Source organism: Diorhabda carinulata, chromosome 10 (genome assembly GCF_026250575.1).
Source record: "Diorhabda carinulata isolate Delta chromosome 10, icDioCari1.1, whole genome shotgun sequence".
Lineage (NCBI taxonomy): Eukaryota > Metazoa > Arthropoda > Insecta > Coleoptera > Chrysomelidae > Diorhabda > Diorhabda carinulata.
The window spans coordinates 2,576,717-2,595,663 of NC_079469.1; the positions used below are offsets into that span (position 1 = coordinate 2,576,717).

The 18,947-nt window shown below is 35.0% G+C and overlaps 1 protein-coding gene across 9 annotated transcripts in view; it reads right to left on the reverse strand.

The window, feature by feature from the left end:
• LOC130899042 (transcription factor RFX3) overlaps positions 1-18,947 on the reverse strand; it is a 41,779-nt gene that overhangs the window by 12,431 nt on the left and 10,401 nt on the right. For 5 of the 9 annotated variants that reach the window (XM_057808716.1, XM_057808712.1, XM_057808715.1 and 2 more), the window contains exons 2-3: positions 16,472-16,632; positions 6,868-7,033 (exon numbers count right to left, since the gene is read on the reverse strand). In XM_057808716.1, the coding sequence (XP_057664699.1) occupies positions 6,868-7,033; positions 16,472-16,600 (295 nt within the window). In that variant the 5' untranslated portion in view covers positions 16,601-16,632. Of the gene's footprint in view, positions 1-604; positions 1,057-6,867; positions 7,034-8,470; positions 8,611-16,471; positions 16,633-18,947 lie in introns of those variants that run through there. The other 4 variants (XM_057808719.1, XM_057808717.1, XM_057808713.1 and 1 more) reach the window with 3 other exon arrangements.

Below are 18,947 nucleotides of genomic sequence, written 5' to 3' on the forward strand. Positions count from 1 at the left end.
GTGTACATTTGGCGCGAAATAATATGTAAAAAAATGTCTACCACTAATCGTAAAAACAAATGCGCGGTATTCAGTAAGAATCAATTCTTAGGAGTGAGAGGTGCAAAATTTCATAAAACTGCAACACTAGTTTTAAAGTCCCTGTACGCAAATCATATCAAAATAAAAAGCTAAAAAAAATCAAGAAAATCAAAAAGAACGATCTGAACATAAACAAAAACATAACCTTCAACTTTTCATTGCGTCTTTTATTGAAAAAAAATTTAATTGGATATTTTGCGACTCTCAAATTAAAATTAAATTATATATTTAAAGCGTAAATAAAAAAAAAATTAATATAACCTCAAAAGTGCTAAAAAAATTTGGAAATATTAGTTTAAACGTGAGATGGTTGAGTAGAAATACATAGAAAACAAGTTAAAAATTCGAAAAAACTAACAACTTTCGACAAAAATAATCTAAACCATTTTGACAAAAAAAATCTAATAGTTTCTATTTTATTTTAAACCCTTACCATTATGATTTGAAAAAAATATCTGCTGTAACTAATCATATTAAATCAAAACATTATTTACATATAAAAAATTAAATATTGTATCCCTACTTTTTACCGTTGGACATTTAGATACAGAGTTCCAATACCCACTCGCGAACATACTGTTCTAGACTTATCACCATCCGATTTCGAACTACACTTTTAAATGACAAACACTACAAATATCGTCAAATAATCGTATCGTATGTAACCGAAACTGATGAAGCCCCGCCGACACTAAAGAACGATAAGGATCAAGTCGAGTGTTCATAATTTGATCACAATATATACAAACTCATTTTTCCCCTACCTGTTACGACATATATATCCGAAATATACAATACTAGATTTAATATCACAAAGAGTTACGCGAAAAATAGAGATTTATCAGGTTTGGGGAAGCGGAAAAAAGTGACAGTGACACAGTGGCGGAGAAAATAAACGAAATGAAACAGTGACAGATTTAAAGTAGTATTTAAATCATGGTTACGCCGCCATATTGAGATGGCCAATAGGGAAATACGCGCGAATGATAAATGTATAACGAAAATAATTTTAGTTTGATTCTTTTCAATTTTAAGAAATAAATTTCGTTTATTTTTAATTATAAAAGTGAAAATTAGAAAAAAAATAACGTGATGAGTTTAAAATATTTCTTGTCATAGTTGGAAAATTTTTCGGCGCATGCCCCAACTTCCGACATGTTTTTCGTGAACATTATTTACAAATTTATTCGCAGCGCTTAGTTTTATAAAGAAAGTAGCAATAAAACAAGTAACAGATAACAATTCATCATTTAATATAAAACTTATACTGGCGCCTAAATTAGTGCAAATAAAATAAAAATATAGGATGAAATCAAACAAGTGCATTTTAAGTTCGCACATGGTCTTCAGGTCGAGTTTCGCTTGCGTCGACGTGTGCCGGTGATTCAATTTACGTATCTTTATCTCGATACCGTAAGGATTATTTTCGAATAATAAATGTTGAATCTATACGTTAAGAAGTGTACAAAATTCATGGCTCCCATTTTTTCAACAACTTCGGATTACGAATTTAATAAAGTTTTTCGGTTTTAATAGATAAAATGGGTTTTTCTAGCTTACGGTTTTAACGATTATGACTTATATTTTGAAGAAATTAATTATTTCTGCTCTTATTAAATTTTGAGTTAGGCAAGTGTTTTTTCCCTAAACAACTCTGAGTAGCAATCTAGCAAAAAATTTGTTAGTAAACTGTGCTTCAAAAGGACATCGCTTATGTTTGAGTGGTTACAAGAGAAAACTGTAAGTACTTTGTGCAATTTTTCATTTAACTGCTTATTGTCCAGTCATATTTAGTGTTCAGATTGTCTTCATTTTAACATGGCGGACGCGCTTGCGCTAAGCATACTCGTTTAACATAACAACATATTCAATACAAAAATATCAAATTGATTTAATAAATAAAAATTATTCGTAAAAAAAATGAAGACGCCACTGGGGTCACTCTTAAACATCTTCTAATAAGAAACGCTAAAAACATGATTCACCTATAATCCGATCTACACAGGTGACGCGTGTCAGTCGCGTGTCCAATCAGGTGAACGTATCTACAATGTGTATCATCCGTCAAAGCACGGGGGTCGTTGATGCTTAAATGAAGGGATGATGCATCCGATATGCCCGAATTGAGCTGATATCTAATGAAAATCCTCTAATTAACGTATATATTACAGTAGGTGGAATCAGGTAGTTGTATTGTTATGTTGATAGAATGCAGCTGGAAGCTAGCATATCAAATTATATAGTCCGTTGGAAAATTAAAGAAATTGAATAAAATCTAAATGAAAAATTTAGAGTTTCGTAGACTTCTTCGGGTCTTTTTGGTTTAATTAGAATACTGTGTATAATAAAAAAAGTTGTAAATAGACTTGTACATAAGTATAGGTGCGTGATTCAATGTACCGGGTGTCCTCAATATAAAAGGTTATTTTCTATGAATTGAATAAAATCTAAATGGAAAATTTAGAGTTTCGTAGACTTCTTCGGGTCTTTTTGGTTTAATTAGAATACTGTGTATAATAAAAAAAGTTGTAAATAGACTTGTACATAAGTATAGGTGCGTGATTCAATGTACCGGGTGTCCTCAATATAAAAGGTTATTTTCTATGAATTGAATAAAATCTAAATGAAAAATTTAGAGTTTCGTAGACTTCTTCGGGTCTTTTTGGTTTAATTAGAATACTGTGTATAATAAAAAAAGTTGTACATAGACTTGTACATAAGTATAGGTACGTGATTCAATGTACCGGGTGTCCTCAATATAAAAGGTTATTTTCTATGAATTGAATAAAATCTAAATGAAAAATTTAGAGTTTCGTAGACTTCTTCGGGTCTTTTTGGTTTAATTAGAATACTGTGTATAATAAAAAAAGTTGTAAATAGACTTGTACATAAGTATAGGTGCGTGATTCAATGTACCGGGTGTCCTCAATATAAAAGGTTATTTTCTATGAATTGAATAAAATCTAAATGGAAAATTTAGAGTTTCGTAGACTTCTTCGGGTCTTTTTGGTTTAATTAGAATACTGTGTATAATAAAAAAAGTTGTAAATAGACTTGTACATAAGTATAGGTGCGTGATTCAATGTACCGGGTGTCCTCAATATAAAAGGTTATTTTCTATGAATTGAATAAAATCTAAATGAAAAATTTAGAGTTTCGTAGACTTCTTCGGGTCTTTTTGGTTTAATTAGAATACTGTGTATAATAAAAAAAGTTGTACATAGACTTGTACATAAGTATAGGTACGTGATTCAATGTACCGGGTGTCCTCAATATAAAAGGTTATTTTCTATGAATTGAATAAAATCTAAATGAAAAATTTAGAGTTTCGTAGACTTCTTCGGGTCTTTTTGGTTTAATTAGAATACTGTGAATAATAAAAAAAGTTGTAAATAGACTTGTACATAAGTATAGGTGCATGATTCAATGTACCGGGTGTCCTCAATATAGAAGGTTATTTTCTATAAATTGCTGGGGATAGTTTGAACAATCTACCGTTGATTTATTTATGAAAACATTGTTTCGTCACCAAAAGAAAAGCAAAATAGCTGTTATGTACGAGGGTGCTTTCAAAAGTACCTGGCCCAACAAAAAACATGAATTTTGGAAAAAATATATATCAATTTTACGTATTAGACCCATAGACTTTTCCCCGCGAAATCCAATAAGTTCGATACCTTTTATAATAAGAATCGTTAATCTCCTCAAAACTGCCGACAACATCTCTTTGATCACCGAGCCATTTTTTCAAGTCTGGGAATAGAAAATAATCCGAGGGGGCTAAATCTGGCGAATAGGGTGCATGAATTAGCACACACAAAGTTTAATTAATAAATTTTGATTATTGCAATAACGGATATGTGAGTTGGTGCATTGTTTTGACGAAACTACATTTTCTTCTTATCAAAATGCGGCCGATTTTACTTGATTTCTTCGCTCAAACGTTGCATTATACTCGTCGTTGATACTTTTTCCTTTTTTAAGATAGTTAATGAAAATTACCCCACACAAATCCCAAAAAACCGACGCCATGAACTTGCCCGCAAACGAAACGGTTCATGTCAGCTGGTTCTCCCTTTTCAGTCCGTTCTTTTGTTTGGGGTATGAAGTGATGGACCCACGTTTCATCCATGGTTATGAAACATTGTCCAACACTCGATGGAAACATCCTCACGACGCTGTTTTTGTTCCATTGCGAGCAAATGCGGCATCCATCTTGTGCAAAGCTTTCCCATGTCCAAAATTTTAGTTAATATGCGATGTACCGCCACCTTCCCGGAAGCTTTTTGATACCGTTATCGAAGAATTCCTTGGACAACTCGAACAGCCATGTCCGCACTCCTTTACCTCGTCGTCGGTGTTGAATTTTTGACCTCCAAAGGCTTCTTTCAGTGGTCCAAACACGTAGTAGTCTCAGAGGACAGACACCCCAATTTTGATATCGCATCGAGCGTAAGACGCGCGGTATGATAGCACGCGTTATACTGGAGGAAAATCGCACTTCGCGCTGGAATGCTCATCCGTTTCGAGCGATAAGCGGAATTCACGAATGTTTTTACTCGCGTCTCTTCCTCCTGATTCCTCTTTAGACGACACTAACACTGTAATCGTGGTCATAGGACCTGGAGCGCGAGCGTCGAACATAAAAATTGGCCATATCCCAGCGCGAACTTGATCGCGAGCGTTCGCGATCATGAATCACACTTCGTAAATTGTTTAAGGCGTCAGCGTCGGCGCAAATGTAAGAATTTGTAAATTGAATATTAATAACGGACACAGTTAACACATAATCTAATCGCCAAGTACACGCGTGCCATCTACATCATTCGTTTTTGACCGAAATATAATTTTTATAGCATTAAATTATTATCGAACGTGTGTTTACGGGAAAAATATACTTTTAGTAATATAGGAGTATGTATATTATGGATTTAATAACTACCAAACTAAAATATAGGGTGCTCTTACCTACGGTGGTTTGTAAAGGTGTTAAAGAAGTGTAAGACCTAGTCGCTGCTTCTGGTGGAAAGCATTAAAAATATCAATAGTCTAATATTAGTAACAATAACTACATTTTCAAATACGCATGCAAAGCAGAAGTGCCAGAAATGAGATTTTTGAGGGCTCTGAAGACGATAATTTATTGGTAGAAACGCGCGTCAGTTGGCGTAATTGTATTTGTGTCATGGTGTTAATGGTCAAGTTTAAAAATATCATCGACGGTTCTAGGAGAACGTTTATAAAACAAAAATCGATTATTTAAGTTCGCACATCCACCCTAATCTACGGATTTAGTACCTATTTATAGTTTCTAAAAAACGAAAAAATTGATTTTAAATCGTTTTGTAAACAGATGTCGATTTTGATAGTAAATCTTCAAAAAAAAATCATAATTATCGATATTACGAGTGTAAATCAAAAAATTTATATTACTAGCTTGTGTATACGAGGGAGAATCGAACCCTTTCAAAATATTGTGCATTATAACTGATACATTTACCCCGCTTCACGTTTTTTCTTCGATCTCTTAAATGTTGTTGAATCGGTATCCTTCAAAGCGTGAAAATAAGAAAAATTCACACGGAGTCGTATCAGGCGTGTAAAGCGGCGCGATCATGCCATTTTTATCCAAAAAAACATCCGCGTGTGCAAGGACATTTTCATTACGAAATAATCAGCCCCCTGTCTGCCACAAATTGATTTTTTTTTGAAAACATTCTCGCGCAAGCTTCTTAACATCACGAAATTTTCGAATAGTACGAAGTTTGTTATCAATCGACACGTGGCCATTTTTAAATTGTGTAAACATTGGATTTTTTCCCGTAGCTTCATCTTGGTAACCTGCTTACAAAGTTAAAACAATTTCCACGGCGTTTTTACCAAGTAGGAAATCAAATTTCATACCAGTACGTTGTTCACTCCAACTTGGCATCATAAAAAATTAAACAAAAAGGAAGTAGCGCCAAGGAAATAATTATAGCAGAGGAACGGAACAAGCAATATCGATGTCCAAGACGGCAATGCTGTCCATGGGGTCTTGGCCTCATAAAGTGAGTGCGTTCGCAAGAATCTTCATGTTGCCGCGAGGTCCATTGTCTTTTACCATGATCCGACATCCAAAAGAAGCAAAGGTCACGGAAGGCACCAAAAAAGGGAACTGCGAGGTTATCCTTTTGATAGACTTTAAGGAATCGAATACAACCGTGAATACTCTGACTTAGTTGCGTCAAAACTGGCCACAGTCCACACTGCTTCGCTTTCTGAGGCTACTGCACCCCAATGTGGCTTCACAGAGATTAAACACCCACCATACACCCTTCATCTGGTCTGAACTTTCTTTCAATATTAGTCTAAGAACTCACGGACCACGCTACGTCTTTTTATTATGAATTTTCTTTCTAGTAGAATGTTTTCGGTTTGTTATGAACCACATCTCGAACGTACAGGTCTGAGACGAAACGACAACCTTGCAAAGCTTAATTGAGCGTTCCAAAGAGATGAAAATGTTAGAAAACGATATCTGGAGAAGGTATTTCACAATTTTAAAGTCGAGCATCGTTAAGGAATAACAAAATTTACATCGAGACCTTTCCCTTTCATCTGATGATTGAATTAACGTATTTCTGTTGTTTTATCTAATCGTAATCTTCACGCGTGACCAAAGTTGCACAAACTTAACAAGTACGCATGCGACCGCCTCCTATTTTAGTTATTACACCGAAATAACGGTTATAAGAGTTAGAGGAGTTTTGTAAAGTTTTTAAAAATTCTTTTTTGTCGACTTACCTGTAACAGTTATGAAATGAGGGGACGTGGTCGCAAGCGGATCGGAATCGTGGTTCTCGGTCGGTTGTTCGGCAGTAGCACTGCTTTCGTTACTCGAATCGGCAGCTTGCTCCAACGCGGAAACGTCTATAACCGGCACACCGTTGACTATGGTACCGGTTGCGGTCTGGAAAGTTGAGAAAATTCGAGAAAAAAAATTAAAAAATCGAATCCAAAACGTGAATTAAATTGAAAAGAAAACGCCATAAGATGTTATCATACACAAACCATCACGGTATATGTAAATCTTGAGTGAAAAATTACTTCCAAATACCGAAGAATTCGTTGCTGATTACCAAACGTTATTCAGACCAAATAGATCCATTATAGATCAAATTAAAGAAGTTTCGAGAAAGGTACGGTGGTATATTCATTAAATAATCGTGGATTTCATGCAAGCCTATGATTCGATTTACAAAAATCAACTTTATGTTAATATAAACAATTTCGGAATGCTAATTAAGTCCAGCATCCATTTGTTTGAATATAGAAGAAGAATCAACCAATTTAGAGACAAAAAATGACACTTTGGAAGGAAGGGAGAAAGATATGAAGGTTGTTACTTTTGAGATATGACAACACTGACGTTAATATGTCAAATTTGACGTTGACATCGAAAAGTTTGACGTTTTTTATCGACTTTCGACTGGTTTCGACTTTTAGTGATGAAGCACTCGTGGATATTGTCCAAAATCGCCAAAAAACGTCGTTGCTGCGAGTAAAATGATATTCACGTGACATTTCGTAAGATTAATTCTACTCGCATACATTCATTACTGCATGAACTTTTGGTCTCTTTCAAGACGAGCCAAATCCAAACAAAAGTTGTTGGTGCGCGAAGAACTTCGAAGCAAATGGTTTCGGAATAACTGAACATGTCGCCAACTTTCCATTATAGCAACGTAGAACTGTCAGTTCCGAATTGTACATCAGCATCTGTTTGCTGACAATTCGAGCTCTCACTCATCAATTCAAACAAAAACGTTTTTGAACAGTCGAAACATCGAATGTTTGGCACCAAATGATAAATTCTTATTCCCGCAGATCAAAAATACACCTGGAGGAGCGGTTGATACGTTGAAATCTCACGTTTTGGAGGTGGGAAAATTGGGAAATGGGAAAATTGCTTTAAGAATTGGTGCAAAAATGTACTGATCTTAATGGAGAAGATTTTGGATAAAAATAAAACCATATCCAATTAAAAATATTTGTTTTTATGTGTTTATCTCAACTTCAGTGTCAATGGTTTAACAAAGTATGCTGGGAAAAAGTCTTTGAAGGGATTTGACTCATTAGAAGACTTTGGAAAAGGTGGTAGGTAAAAGGTACAGAAGACGCAGTCAATCTTCTAAAATAACGCTATTAGAAGAAGACAGTTCTAGTTAGGAACAACTAGGGAAGGTTAAGACAACTAAATATTCATAACTTCAAGTTAATATACAGAGTAATAGTTCATAACTTCAAAATATTCTATTTCAAGCAACGTCAATATCCATTTATATTTTATTATTATTCATTATTTTTTGTCACAAATTTTACTTAAATTTCGTGTATGAAAACTCACCATCAATTTTTCCATCATCATCTTCGTTAGTTACTTATGAATCGTTGATATATTTTCCTTCGCGGGGCACTAAGGGCAACGCTTTTTTTCAACAACAAATTATCTGACATTTGATTATTGATTTTAGAAAAATTCGTTTGTTTATCAGGTAACTTGTGTGAATTTTGGATCCGTACTAAACATTCCACCAAATGTCAGCGGAACATGACATTTTTCAATCCATTTGTAAATTGACAAGTTTGAGTTTCATTATCTGCAGTTTTTGTGCTACTTTAACCGAAAAAGACATCTTAATGGATTAATGTCAAAACTAACTTCAAGATTCTGCAGCCTATTGAAAGTTAAATAATACAAAAGTAGTTCTCAACATTTAGAACATTTTACTCGTCAAAAGGAAATTTAAACTATCAACTATCCGAGAAGAAACCCCTCTAGAAGACAGTGTTTAAATTTCCAAGAAGTGAAAACATAAAGTCTCTAAAAAATGAGCTGAATAGCCCTGGCAATTGAGGCCTTTCTAATCTTAACGAGTTTCTACACCATAAAGTGGCTTGATCAAATGCTTGAGGCTCCGATTGATGGGCGCTTCAAGCGAACTTCAATATTTTGATCAAAACTGTCTGTCGAAGCTGAGAAATGGAGGTGCCTGGAGATTTGGGCTTCCTGGCATTAACATTGGTTGCTGCGAAGGGGAGAAACCACAAAAAGAAAAAGAGATGGTGGTTTTTAGTCAATCACCGTCAATGCTTCAAGCTTCAAAACGGGTTTTTAAACTATCAATCAAGCTTGATACAATCAATTTGCTCGAGCATTTGAACAGATAGTCTAGGGCCTACTTTAGATTCTACAGTGTGCGGCAGCATAACCTTCCTTTTTTCAAATTCCCTAAAACGTTTTGTATGAATCAGAAACGTTTTTAAACAATTCTGAAGGACATATCATGTAGATGACGTCTCTTATTCTTGATTTCGGGAACTTTTCATGACGTTTCCAAGCAAATTAACTCAGCTATGTCTTTTCGGGACACGGGACAACTTCGTGTTCAGTTTTTTTGCCAGTAACTTGCGATTGCAGGAGTGTCCTTTTTATCAAACGTCTTAAAACGTTTTTAAACAATTCTGAAGGACATATCATGTAGATGACGTCTCTTATTCTTGATTTCGGGAACTTTTCATGACGTTTCCAAGCAAATTAACTCAGCTATGTCTTTTCGGGACACGGGACAACTTCGTGTTCAGTTTTTTTGCCAGTAACTTGCGATTGCAGGAGTGTCCTTTTTATCAAACGTCTTAAAACGTTTTTAAACAATTCTGAAGGACATATCATGTAGATGACGTCTCTTATTCTTGATTTCGGGAGCTTTTCATGACGTTTCCAAGCAAATTAACTCAGCTATGTCTTTTCGGGACACGGGACAACTTCGTGTTCAGTTTTTTTGCCAGTAACTTGCGATTGCAGGAGTGTCCTTTTTATCAAACGTCTTAAAACGTTTTTAAACAATTCTGAAGGACATATCATGTAGATGACGTCTCTTATTCTTGATTTCGGGAGCTTTTCATGACGTATCCAAGCTTATTAACTCAGCTATGTCTTATGGGGTATCGTCCGAGCCGATTTTTCTCTTCCACGTATAATGTGATTCGTCAATATTTAATATTTTCATGAGTTATCCTTCAGGAATCTTTTTTTTTTTGATAATAATCCAAATACGGTTATTTTGTGGTGGAATATTTCGGATAAATTGTATCAAGGTTATCGTTATTGACAGTTGGTAATTGTCAATTTGAAATAGAACGTCAGATTTTTTATTATAAAATGAAAATAAATCAAAGAAAGATAAGTAGGATAGAAATTAGTATATGTGGCGATTATTTTGGAGAAGGTATCACCAATAAGGAGGTTTCATACATTCAGTGACGCACTTTAAATAAATAAATAAATGAAAGTAAACAATATAATTATTGTGAAAACTATTTTCGTACAGCTGACATTGGAAGTGACATTTTGAATGACAGCCAACAGTGTTAAAAGTGATTGTTTACGTAGAAATATTTTTAACGCAGTGTCAAAATGAAGAAATCAGATAAAATCGTGATAAAAACTTTAGGAATTCCAAAATTTCTATTATCAATATTTAAAAATCAATCTCTAGTATCATCATGATAACTAGTAGAAACTGGAAATACAACATTGGACGATGACGTTCCAGAATTTGCTGAGAAATATAGTTATACAAACAGTGCATTTTTTATTCATGTATTTCTGGAAAATACTTGCTATTTGTAGCGAAAAATTACCCAAAAAATTGAAGTGTTCTATTTTTAGACGGCCTAATTGTTTGCCTTGGTCTCCGAAAATCTTCTCGGTTCGTTTGTTTTACTCCCGTAGTGCGGATTTACCACAAAACATACTCAATAAGAAGGTCAATTTACATGTAAATTTCGGCAACACAAATTTAATTAGCCATTTACCGATCGTGTTCTAAATGGTGAGAATTTTGTAAAATTCAATGCTCAAAACGAAATTATCACTCAAGTGATTTTACAAATTTAAATACAAGACAACAAGACTTGTATCAGACCCATCATGACGTACGGCACGGAAGTCCGCGAGGACACCAACAAGACGAAACAAATGCTGAAGGTGGCCGAGATGAAAACACAGAGTAAGAAATACAGATGTCAAAGAGCAGTGCGCGATACAAGACATTGTAAGATGGGGAAGACAACGTAAGAGGCAGTGGTGCAACCATGTAAGACGGATGGACGAGACAAGACGAGACGAGAATAGTCCTAGAAAACAACCCGCCCGGTTCAAGGCCTCCCGGGAGACCACCTAAAAGGTGGAAAGATAGTTGGCAATCCACCTCTCAGGAAAAGATGCAGAGGCAGCTTCAGAATGAACAGATCGATAGATCTCCAAGAAGTAGAAGAAGAAGAAGACAAATTTAAATAGAAAATATTTGAAATATAAAGCACTGATATGATCGTCGAAGAGCATCAAGTTGATAGTCCGATGTCTTAATATCTGGCGATTTACCTATAGAAGAACCATGGGAATTTTCCGAGGAATTTTCAGATTCCATGGTTAGAAAGGAAAATAGTAGTTTTGACAAACGAAAATTGAATTTTTTAACTAGTAAGAACAATTCAACACCTAGGAAAACGGTTAAGTATTCATTGGAATACAACAGCCAAAATATCAAAATTGAAAGTTGAGAACTATGAGTCTTGGAGGATTTTTTTGTCCAATGGGCAAACGGCTTGCCAGAAATTGATTGGGAAATGCTCCCGAAACTACTCATTTGTAGTTTATCGAGCAGTATCAAGTATTGTCGAGGACCAAAAAGGAGAGAAGCCCAATCTCGTTAGTTATAGAATTTGACGTTTATACGTCTCGTGTGAAACTCCTTATCGAACTGTTGATGTTCTTGCAAAATTTATTATTTGTTGGGTTACAATCAAAGTGAAACCTTCTTGCTAGGATGAAGCTATTCATCAGGTACCTCAAAAAACAGTAAAGACATGTCGTTGATCCAATTGATCGAAGAAAAGAGTTTTTTGTAAACTTTTAGCAATGGAAACTGACTCTAGGAAACTTTGGCTTAGAAGAATGCTTCGAAGTACTTTCTCTTAATTTTAATGCATCTGAATATATAGATTTAACAAATCATGGAATTATTACGAATACTATTGTCCGTTGAAGAATTAAGCGATGGAGCGTATTAGGATATTATGAAGCTAAAGATGGTTCTACTTTGGGAAAACTAAAATCGCGAAATACGAGAATGGTTCTAACAGAGGAAACTCAAAAATTAACTGCCGATATCACCCCTTCATTGTTGAAAAATCTTTGACCCTTCGAGCCAAATTTGGCGAATAAGGTGCATGATGTAGCAATTCAAACTTAAATTTGGAAAGTGAAATAAAGGATGAGTGAGCTGGTGCATTGTCTTGATGAAACAAGACTTTCTCCTTATCCAAATGCGTCCGATTTTGCTTGATTTATCGCAAAAACCCTCGCCTGCAGATGGAATGGTTTTTTGCCTCCTTTGGATCCGATGAAAAAAGTAAAACACACGTTATTCTCGCAAATCTGTGATCACTGCTGCAAATTTTGCTGGTGTCAATCTTGTTAACCTCCTCAAAAAGTATAGACCTCCTGCTGATAAGCACGAAAGATTTTTTGTGTGATATAATAAAAAATGTGACAACGTCTCTCCTGGCAGAGTCAGGAGCGGACATTCTATAAATAAAGCAACAGGGATGGAAATTCAACAGTGCAGCCGAAGAATGTGTTGAAAGTTCATTAGAAAATAAAAGAAAAATTCCAGAAAACATTCTGGACCAAGCCCCTGGCATACATGGATATATCACAGCTTCAAATAAAATTAACATTCACCCAAAACATGGACTTACTTAGACAGGAAATTCTCAAAAGAATATTCACCCAGAAAATGGACTTACTTAGACAGGACATTCAAGAGAATATATGCCCAGAAAAAGGGCTTACTTAGACAAGAAGTTCAAGAGAATATTCACCGAGAAAATGGACTTACTTAGACAGGAAATTCAAGAGAATATTCACCCAGAAAAAGGGCTTACTAAGACAGGAAATTCAAGAGAATATTCACCCAGAAAATGGACTTACTTAGACAAGAAGTTCAAGAGAATATTCACCGAGAAAATGGACTTACTTAGACAGGACATTCAAGAGAATATATGCCCAGAAAAAGGGCTTACTTAGACAAGAAGTTCAAGAGAATATTCACCCAGAAAATGGAGTTACTTAGACAAGAAGTTCAAGAGAATATTCACCCAGAAAATGGACTTACTTAGACAGGAAATTCAAGAGAATATTCACCCAGAAAAAGGGCTTACTAAGACAGGAAATTCAAGAGAATATTCACCCAGAAAATGGACTTACTTAGACAAGAAGTTCAAGAGAATATTCACCCAGAAAAAGGGCTTACTAAGACAAGAAGTTCAAGAGAATATTCACCGAGAAAATGGACTTACTTAGACAGGAAATTCAAGAGAATATTCAACCAGAAAAAGGGCTTACTAAGACAGGAAATTCAAGAGAATATTCACCCAGAAAATGGACTTACTTAGACAAGAAGTTCAAGAGAATATTCACCCAGAAAATGGACTTACTTAGACAGGAAATTCAAGAGAATATTCACCCAGAAAATGGACTTACTTAGACAAGAAGTTCAAGAGAATATTCACCGAGAAAATGGACTTACTTAGACAGGAAATTCAAGAGAATATTCACCCAGAAAATGGACTTACTTAGACAAGAAGTTCAAGAGAATATTCACCAAGAAAATGGACTTACATAGACAGGATATTCAAGAGAATATTCACCCAGAAAATGGTGTTACTTAGACAAGAAGTTCAAGAGAATATTCACCGAGAAAATGGACTTACTTAGACAGGAAATTCAAGAGAATATTCACCCAGAAAATGGACTTACTTAGACAAGAAGTTCAAGAGAATATTCACCAAGAAAATGGACTTACATAGACAGGATATTCAAGAGAATATTCACCCAGAAAATGGACTTACTTAGACAAGAAGTTCAAGAGAATATTCACCGAGAAAATGGACTTACTTAGACAGGAAATTCAAGAGAATATTCAACCAGAAAAAGGGCTTACTAAGACAGGAAATTCAAGAGAATATTTACCCAGAAAATGGACTTACTTAGACAAGAAGTTCAAGAGAATATTCACCCAGAAAATGGACTTACTTAGACAGGAAATTCAAGAGAATATTCACCCAGAAAATGGACTTACTTAGACAAGAAGTTCAAGAGAATATTCACCAAGAAAATGGACTTACATAGACAGGATATTCAAGAGAATATTCACCCAGAAAATGGTGTTACTTAGACAAGAAGTTCAAGAGAATATTCACCCAGAAAATGGACTTACTTAGACAGGAAATTCAAGAGAATATTCACCCAGAAAATGGACTTACTTAGACAAGAAGTTCAAGAGAATATTCACCCAGAAAATGGACTTACTTAGACAGGAAATTCAAGAGAATATTCACCCAGAAAATGGACTTACTTAGACAAGAAGTTCAAGAGAATATTCACCGAGAAAATGGACTTACTTAGACAAGAAGTTCAAGAGAATATTCACCCAGAAAATGGACTTACTTAGACAGGAAATTCAAGAGAATATTCGCCCAGAAAATGGACTTACTTAGACAAGAAGTTCAAGAGAATATTCACCGAGAAAATGGACTTACTTAGACAGGAAATTCAAGAGAATATTCACCCAGAAAATGGACTTACTTAGACAAGAAGTTCAAGAGAATATTCACCCAGAAAATGGACTTACATAGACAGGATATTCAAGAGAATATTCACCCAGAAAATGGAGTTACTTAGACAAGAAGTTCAAGAGAATATTCACCCAGAAAATGGACTTACTTAGACAGGAAATTCAAGAGAATATTCACCCAGAAAATGGACTTACTTAGACAAGAAGTTCAAGAGAATATTCACCAAGAAAATGGACTTACATAGACAGGATATTCAAGAGAATATTCACCCAGAAAATGGAGTTACTTAGACAAGAAGTTCAAGAGAATATTCACCCAGAAAATGGACTTACTTAGACAGGAAATTCAAGAGAATATTCACCCAGAAAATGGACTTACTTAGACAGGAAATTCAAGAGAATATTCATCCAGAAAATGGACTTACATAGACAGGATATTCAAGAGAATATTCACCCAGAAAATGGACTTACATAGACAGGATATTCAAGAGAATATTCACCCAGAAAATGGAGTTACTTAGACAAGAAGTTCAAGAGAATATTCACCCAGAAAATGGACTTACTTAGACAAGAAGTTCAAGAGAATATTCACCAAGAAAATGGACTTACATAGACAGGATATTCAAGAGAATATTCACCCAGAAAATGGAGTTACTTAGACAAGAAGTTCAAGAGAATATTCACCCAGAAAATGGACTTACTTAGACAGGAAATTCAAGAGAATATTCACCCAGAAAATGGACTTACTTAGACAAGAAGTTCAAGAGAATATTCACCGAGAAAATGGACTTACTTAGACAGGAAATTCAAGAGAATATTCACCCAGAAAATGGACTTACTTAGACAGGAAATTCAAGAGAATATTTTCCGAGAACATGGACTTACTTAGACAAGAAGTTCAAGAGAATATTCACCCAGAAAATGGACTTACTTAGACAGGAAATTCAAGAGAATATTCACCCAGAAAATGGAGTTACTTAGACAAGAAGTTCAAGAGAATATTCACCCAGAAAATGGACTTACTTAGACAGGAAATTCAAGAGAATATTCACCCAGAAAATGGACTTACTTAGACAAGAAGTTCAAGAGAATATTCACCGAGAAAATGGACTTACTTAGACAGGAAATTCAAGAGAATATTCACCCAGAAAATGGACTTACTTAGACAGGAAATTCAAGAGAATATTTTCCGAGAACATGGACTTACTTAGACAAGAAGTTCAAGAGAATATTCACCCAGAAAATGGACTTACTTAGACAGGAAATTCAAGAGAATATTCACCCAGAAAATGGACTTACTTAGACAGGAAATCCAAGAGAATATTTTCCGAGAACATGGACTTACTCTCTTCAATTCTCTTCGTTCATTTCACAAACCTTTTCCCTCAAATAAAACATAATTTTCAAGAAATCGTACGTAGATGAAATTACATGTACAAGAATTGAAATAGTTGGTGACGTGGTTAAAAATTTCATTAAGTTCAAGTTACTATAAGATTACATGGTTCGATTAATAACTATAATAAAAAACAAGAAATCAGATATTTCATCCTACTCAATCAATTTGTATCGCGTATATACTTACACTAATTAGTTAATCCCACTTCTGAAAATTGACACTTCAATAAAAACCTGCCTTTTACTTGAAAAAAAAATGATCCCAATACACTGAAACACAACGGCTCAATAACATCGAAATCTCTTACCTGATGTAAACTAGCTGGCAGAACAATGAGCTGAGTTTGTTGAGGCTGAGCCGGGGGTGTAGTAGCCGGCGCTGGAGTAGGAGGGCTGCTGCTACCTCCGCCTGCTACGAAACGAGCTGTAGTTGCCATGGTTGCGTCACCAAGGCTACTCCTGTCGGTCTCTGAAACAACCAATGGCGTCAAGGTCTCGCCAGATTGGCAGAGCTTTTATTTTTTTTTTTTATTTCGCGGAGGCATTCGTAACAAGGTATGGCGAATACGTCAGGGAGGAAGAAAGTGAAGTGGGTTACATGTTTTTTTCTTTGTTGAAGAAAATCTTGTTGATGTAAAACTACATTTTTGATATATTGAAAATATGGGTATTATGATGTTATTTCATTTTTGTTTATAACGTTTAAAATAGTACGACAACTAGTATTTTTATAATTAATTAATGTAATGATTAAAACTTTATTAAAAATTTTTCAAAAACACTTGAAAATATGGGAAGTTTCCCGAAAAATCTGAGGAATATGTTAATTAATTTGAAACTTAATGCATCCCAAAATATGGTTAGCACGAATTTGATTCCTGTAGATTGCATTTTGTATCATTTTGACGATGGTGGAGATCGATGTTTTGGACTCTCCATTATTGATAATAGTCCCGCAAGAAAAATTTCTCTATCTGCATCAAAATGTACATCATTTAAATGCAATCTAAATATAGCGCAAACAATTTTTTTATATTTTATACAAATAAAAGGTCTGGTTATTAAATAACGAGATTGGTTACGAAAAAGGGTTTTATTATAAAAATTATTCTACATTCGAATGCTCCCATTCAATATACCCCCTCTCCTCTCGCCATACACCTTTCCATACGTTTTTTCCATTGATGAAAGCAGTGCTGGAAGTCTTCTTTGGTGAGGACCTTCAGGAGCTCTGCAGTTTTTTACTTTACCGCTTCCATCGACTCAAATCGGGTCCCTTTCGAAGCAGATCTTTTTCTAACCTTTCAAGGAAATCTAAACAGACCGTTTGACGCAAGAGCTTTTGATCAGAAGTCAGTTTTTTTGGCACCAACTTCGCAAACTTTTGTCATATGTAGTTCCTCGTGTAAAATTTTTATAACCGTCTTTATCGGCGTTTACAGCCTCGGAAATCATCCGGATGCTAATTCGACGATCTGCTCAATTTGGTTGGTTGATTTTGGTTACTGTTTCCGGTGTTAAAACAGTTTTAGGCGCTGGTCATCTTCAGTGCTTTCTAATCGTAAACTAAAGCGCTTAAACCACTCAAAAACACGCGCACGAGATAGAGTAGCCTCTTGTAACAATTTATAGCACTGCACAAATACTATAATAGTAAACTCTACCCGTCTAAGGCGCCCTCTAGATGCGTAGTTTCGTCATATAATAGCCAGACCTCGTAGACTCGTAGCAAATTTCAGAAATTACAAAAAATCGCCATTTTATATGTTTATCCCAATATTGATATCCCAAAATTTTATAACAATTTAGAGCTAAAGGCAGAAACAGGTTCGTTTCAAACCGTTTCCACACGCGCGGTCTCGTTATTTAATAGACAGGCCTCGTATATTACTTACGAGGGATGTATAAAACTTTCCCGACCTCAATCTGAAGGTAACTTGTTTTGCAATAAAAAACTTTTGTTAAATACAGAAACAAATGATAGTTTTCGATTGATTCCTTTCCAATTTACTAATTCAAAACTTAGTAGGGCCATTATTACAGAATATTTTCTAAAAAGTACCTAAGCTAATAGAAGTTTTCGGCGTTTTATGGCTCTTTTAGAACTAAAAAACTGTACAGGATAATAGAAAAATGTTTGGACTGGTCAAAAGCCGTGTAAAGGTTAAAAATTTCATCTTGTTATCTGTTCCCGACAAATTTCAACGAAATTATTATTGTAGGTGTTTCCATTTAGTAAGGAAATCCAAGTTAACGAGTTTAGTTCACTTGCAATTTTATAGAAAAATTAAAAAAATATGTTAAATGGCGGAAAATCGTGTTTAGATCTCCACGAACTACGAGGATGATCCCTGACCTACAGATGGCGGTAGTTGCTTGGAAAATACCACTGTACGTAAAGTACATAATTTATACAGCAAATGTTTCAACTTTGAAGACGCCATGTTGTTTAGTTTTTGTTTGGTGAACGAGTTCAGTGAATTTGTAAACATGGAAGAAATTCGGCATCGTTTTGTTATAGAATATTTTTATTTGAAAGACTTTGAACCCACTAATATAGAAGCTGGAGTAGATTCTACTCGGAGTTTAAATGTTTACGACCTGTAAAGATCAGCACCGCATTGGTCGATCAAATGAGGTGACGACTCCAGAAATGTTGAAGAAAATCCACTGGATGGAAGCGTTCGCTCACGATGGAACAAAAATAGGTGTTTCATAACCATGGATAAAACAATGGACTCAAAAGGAAGAATCTGATCCAAAGAAGGCAGAGATAGTTCCATC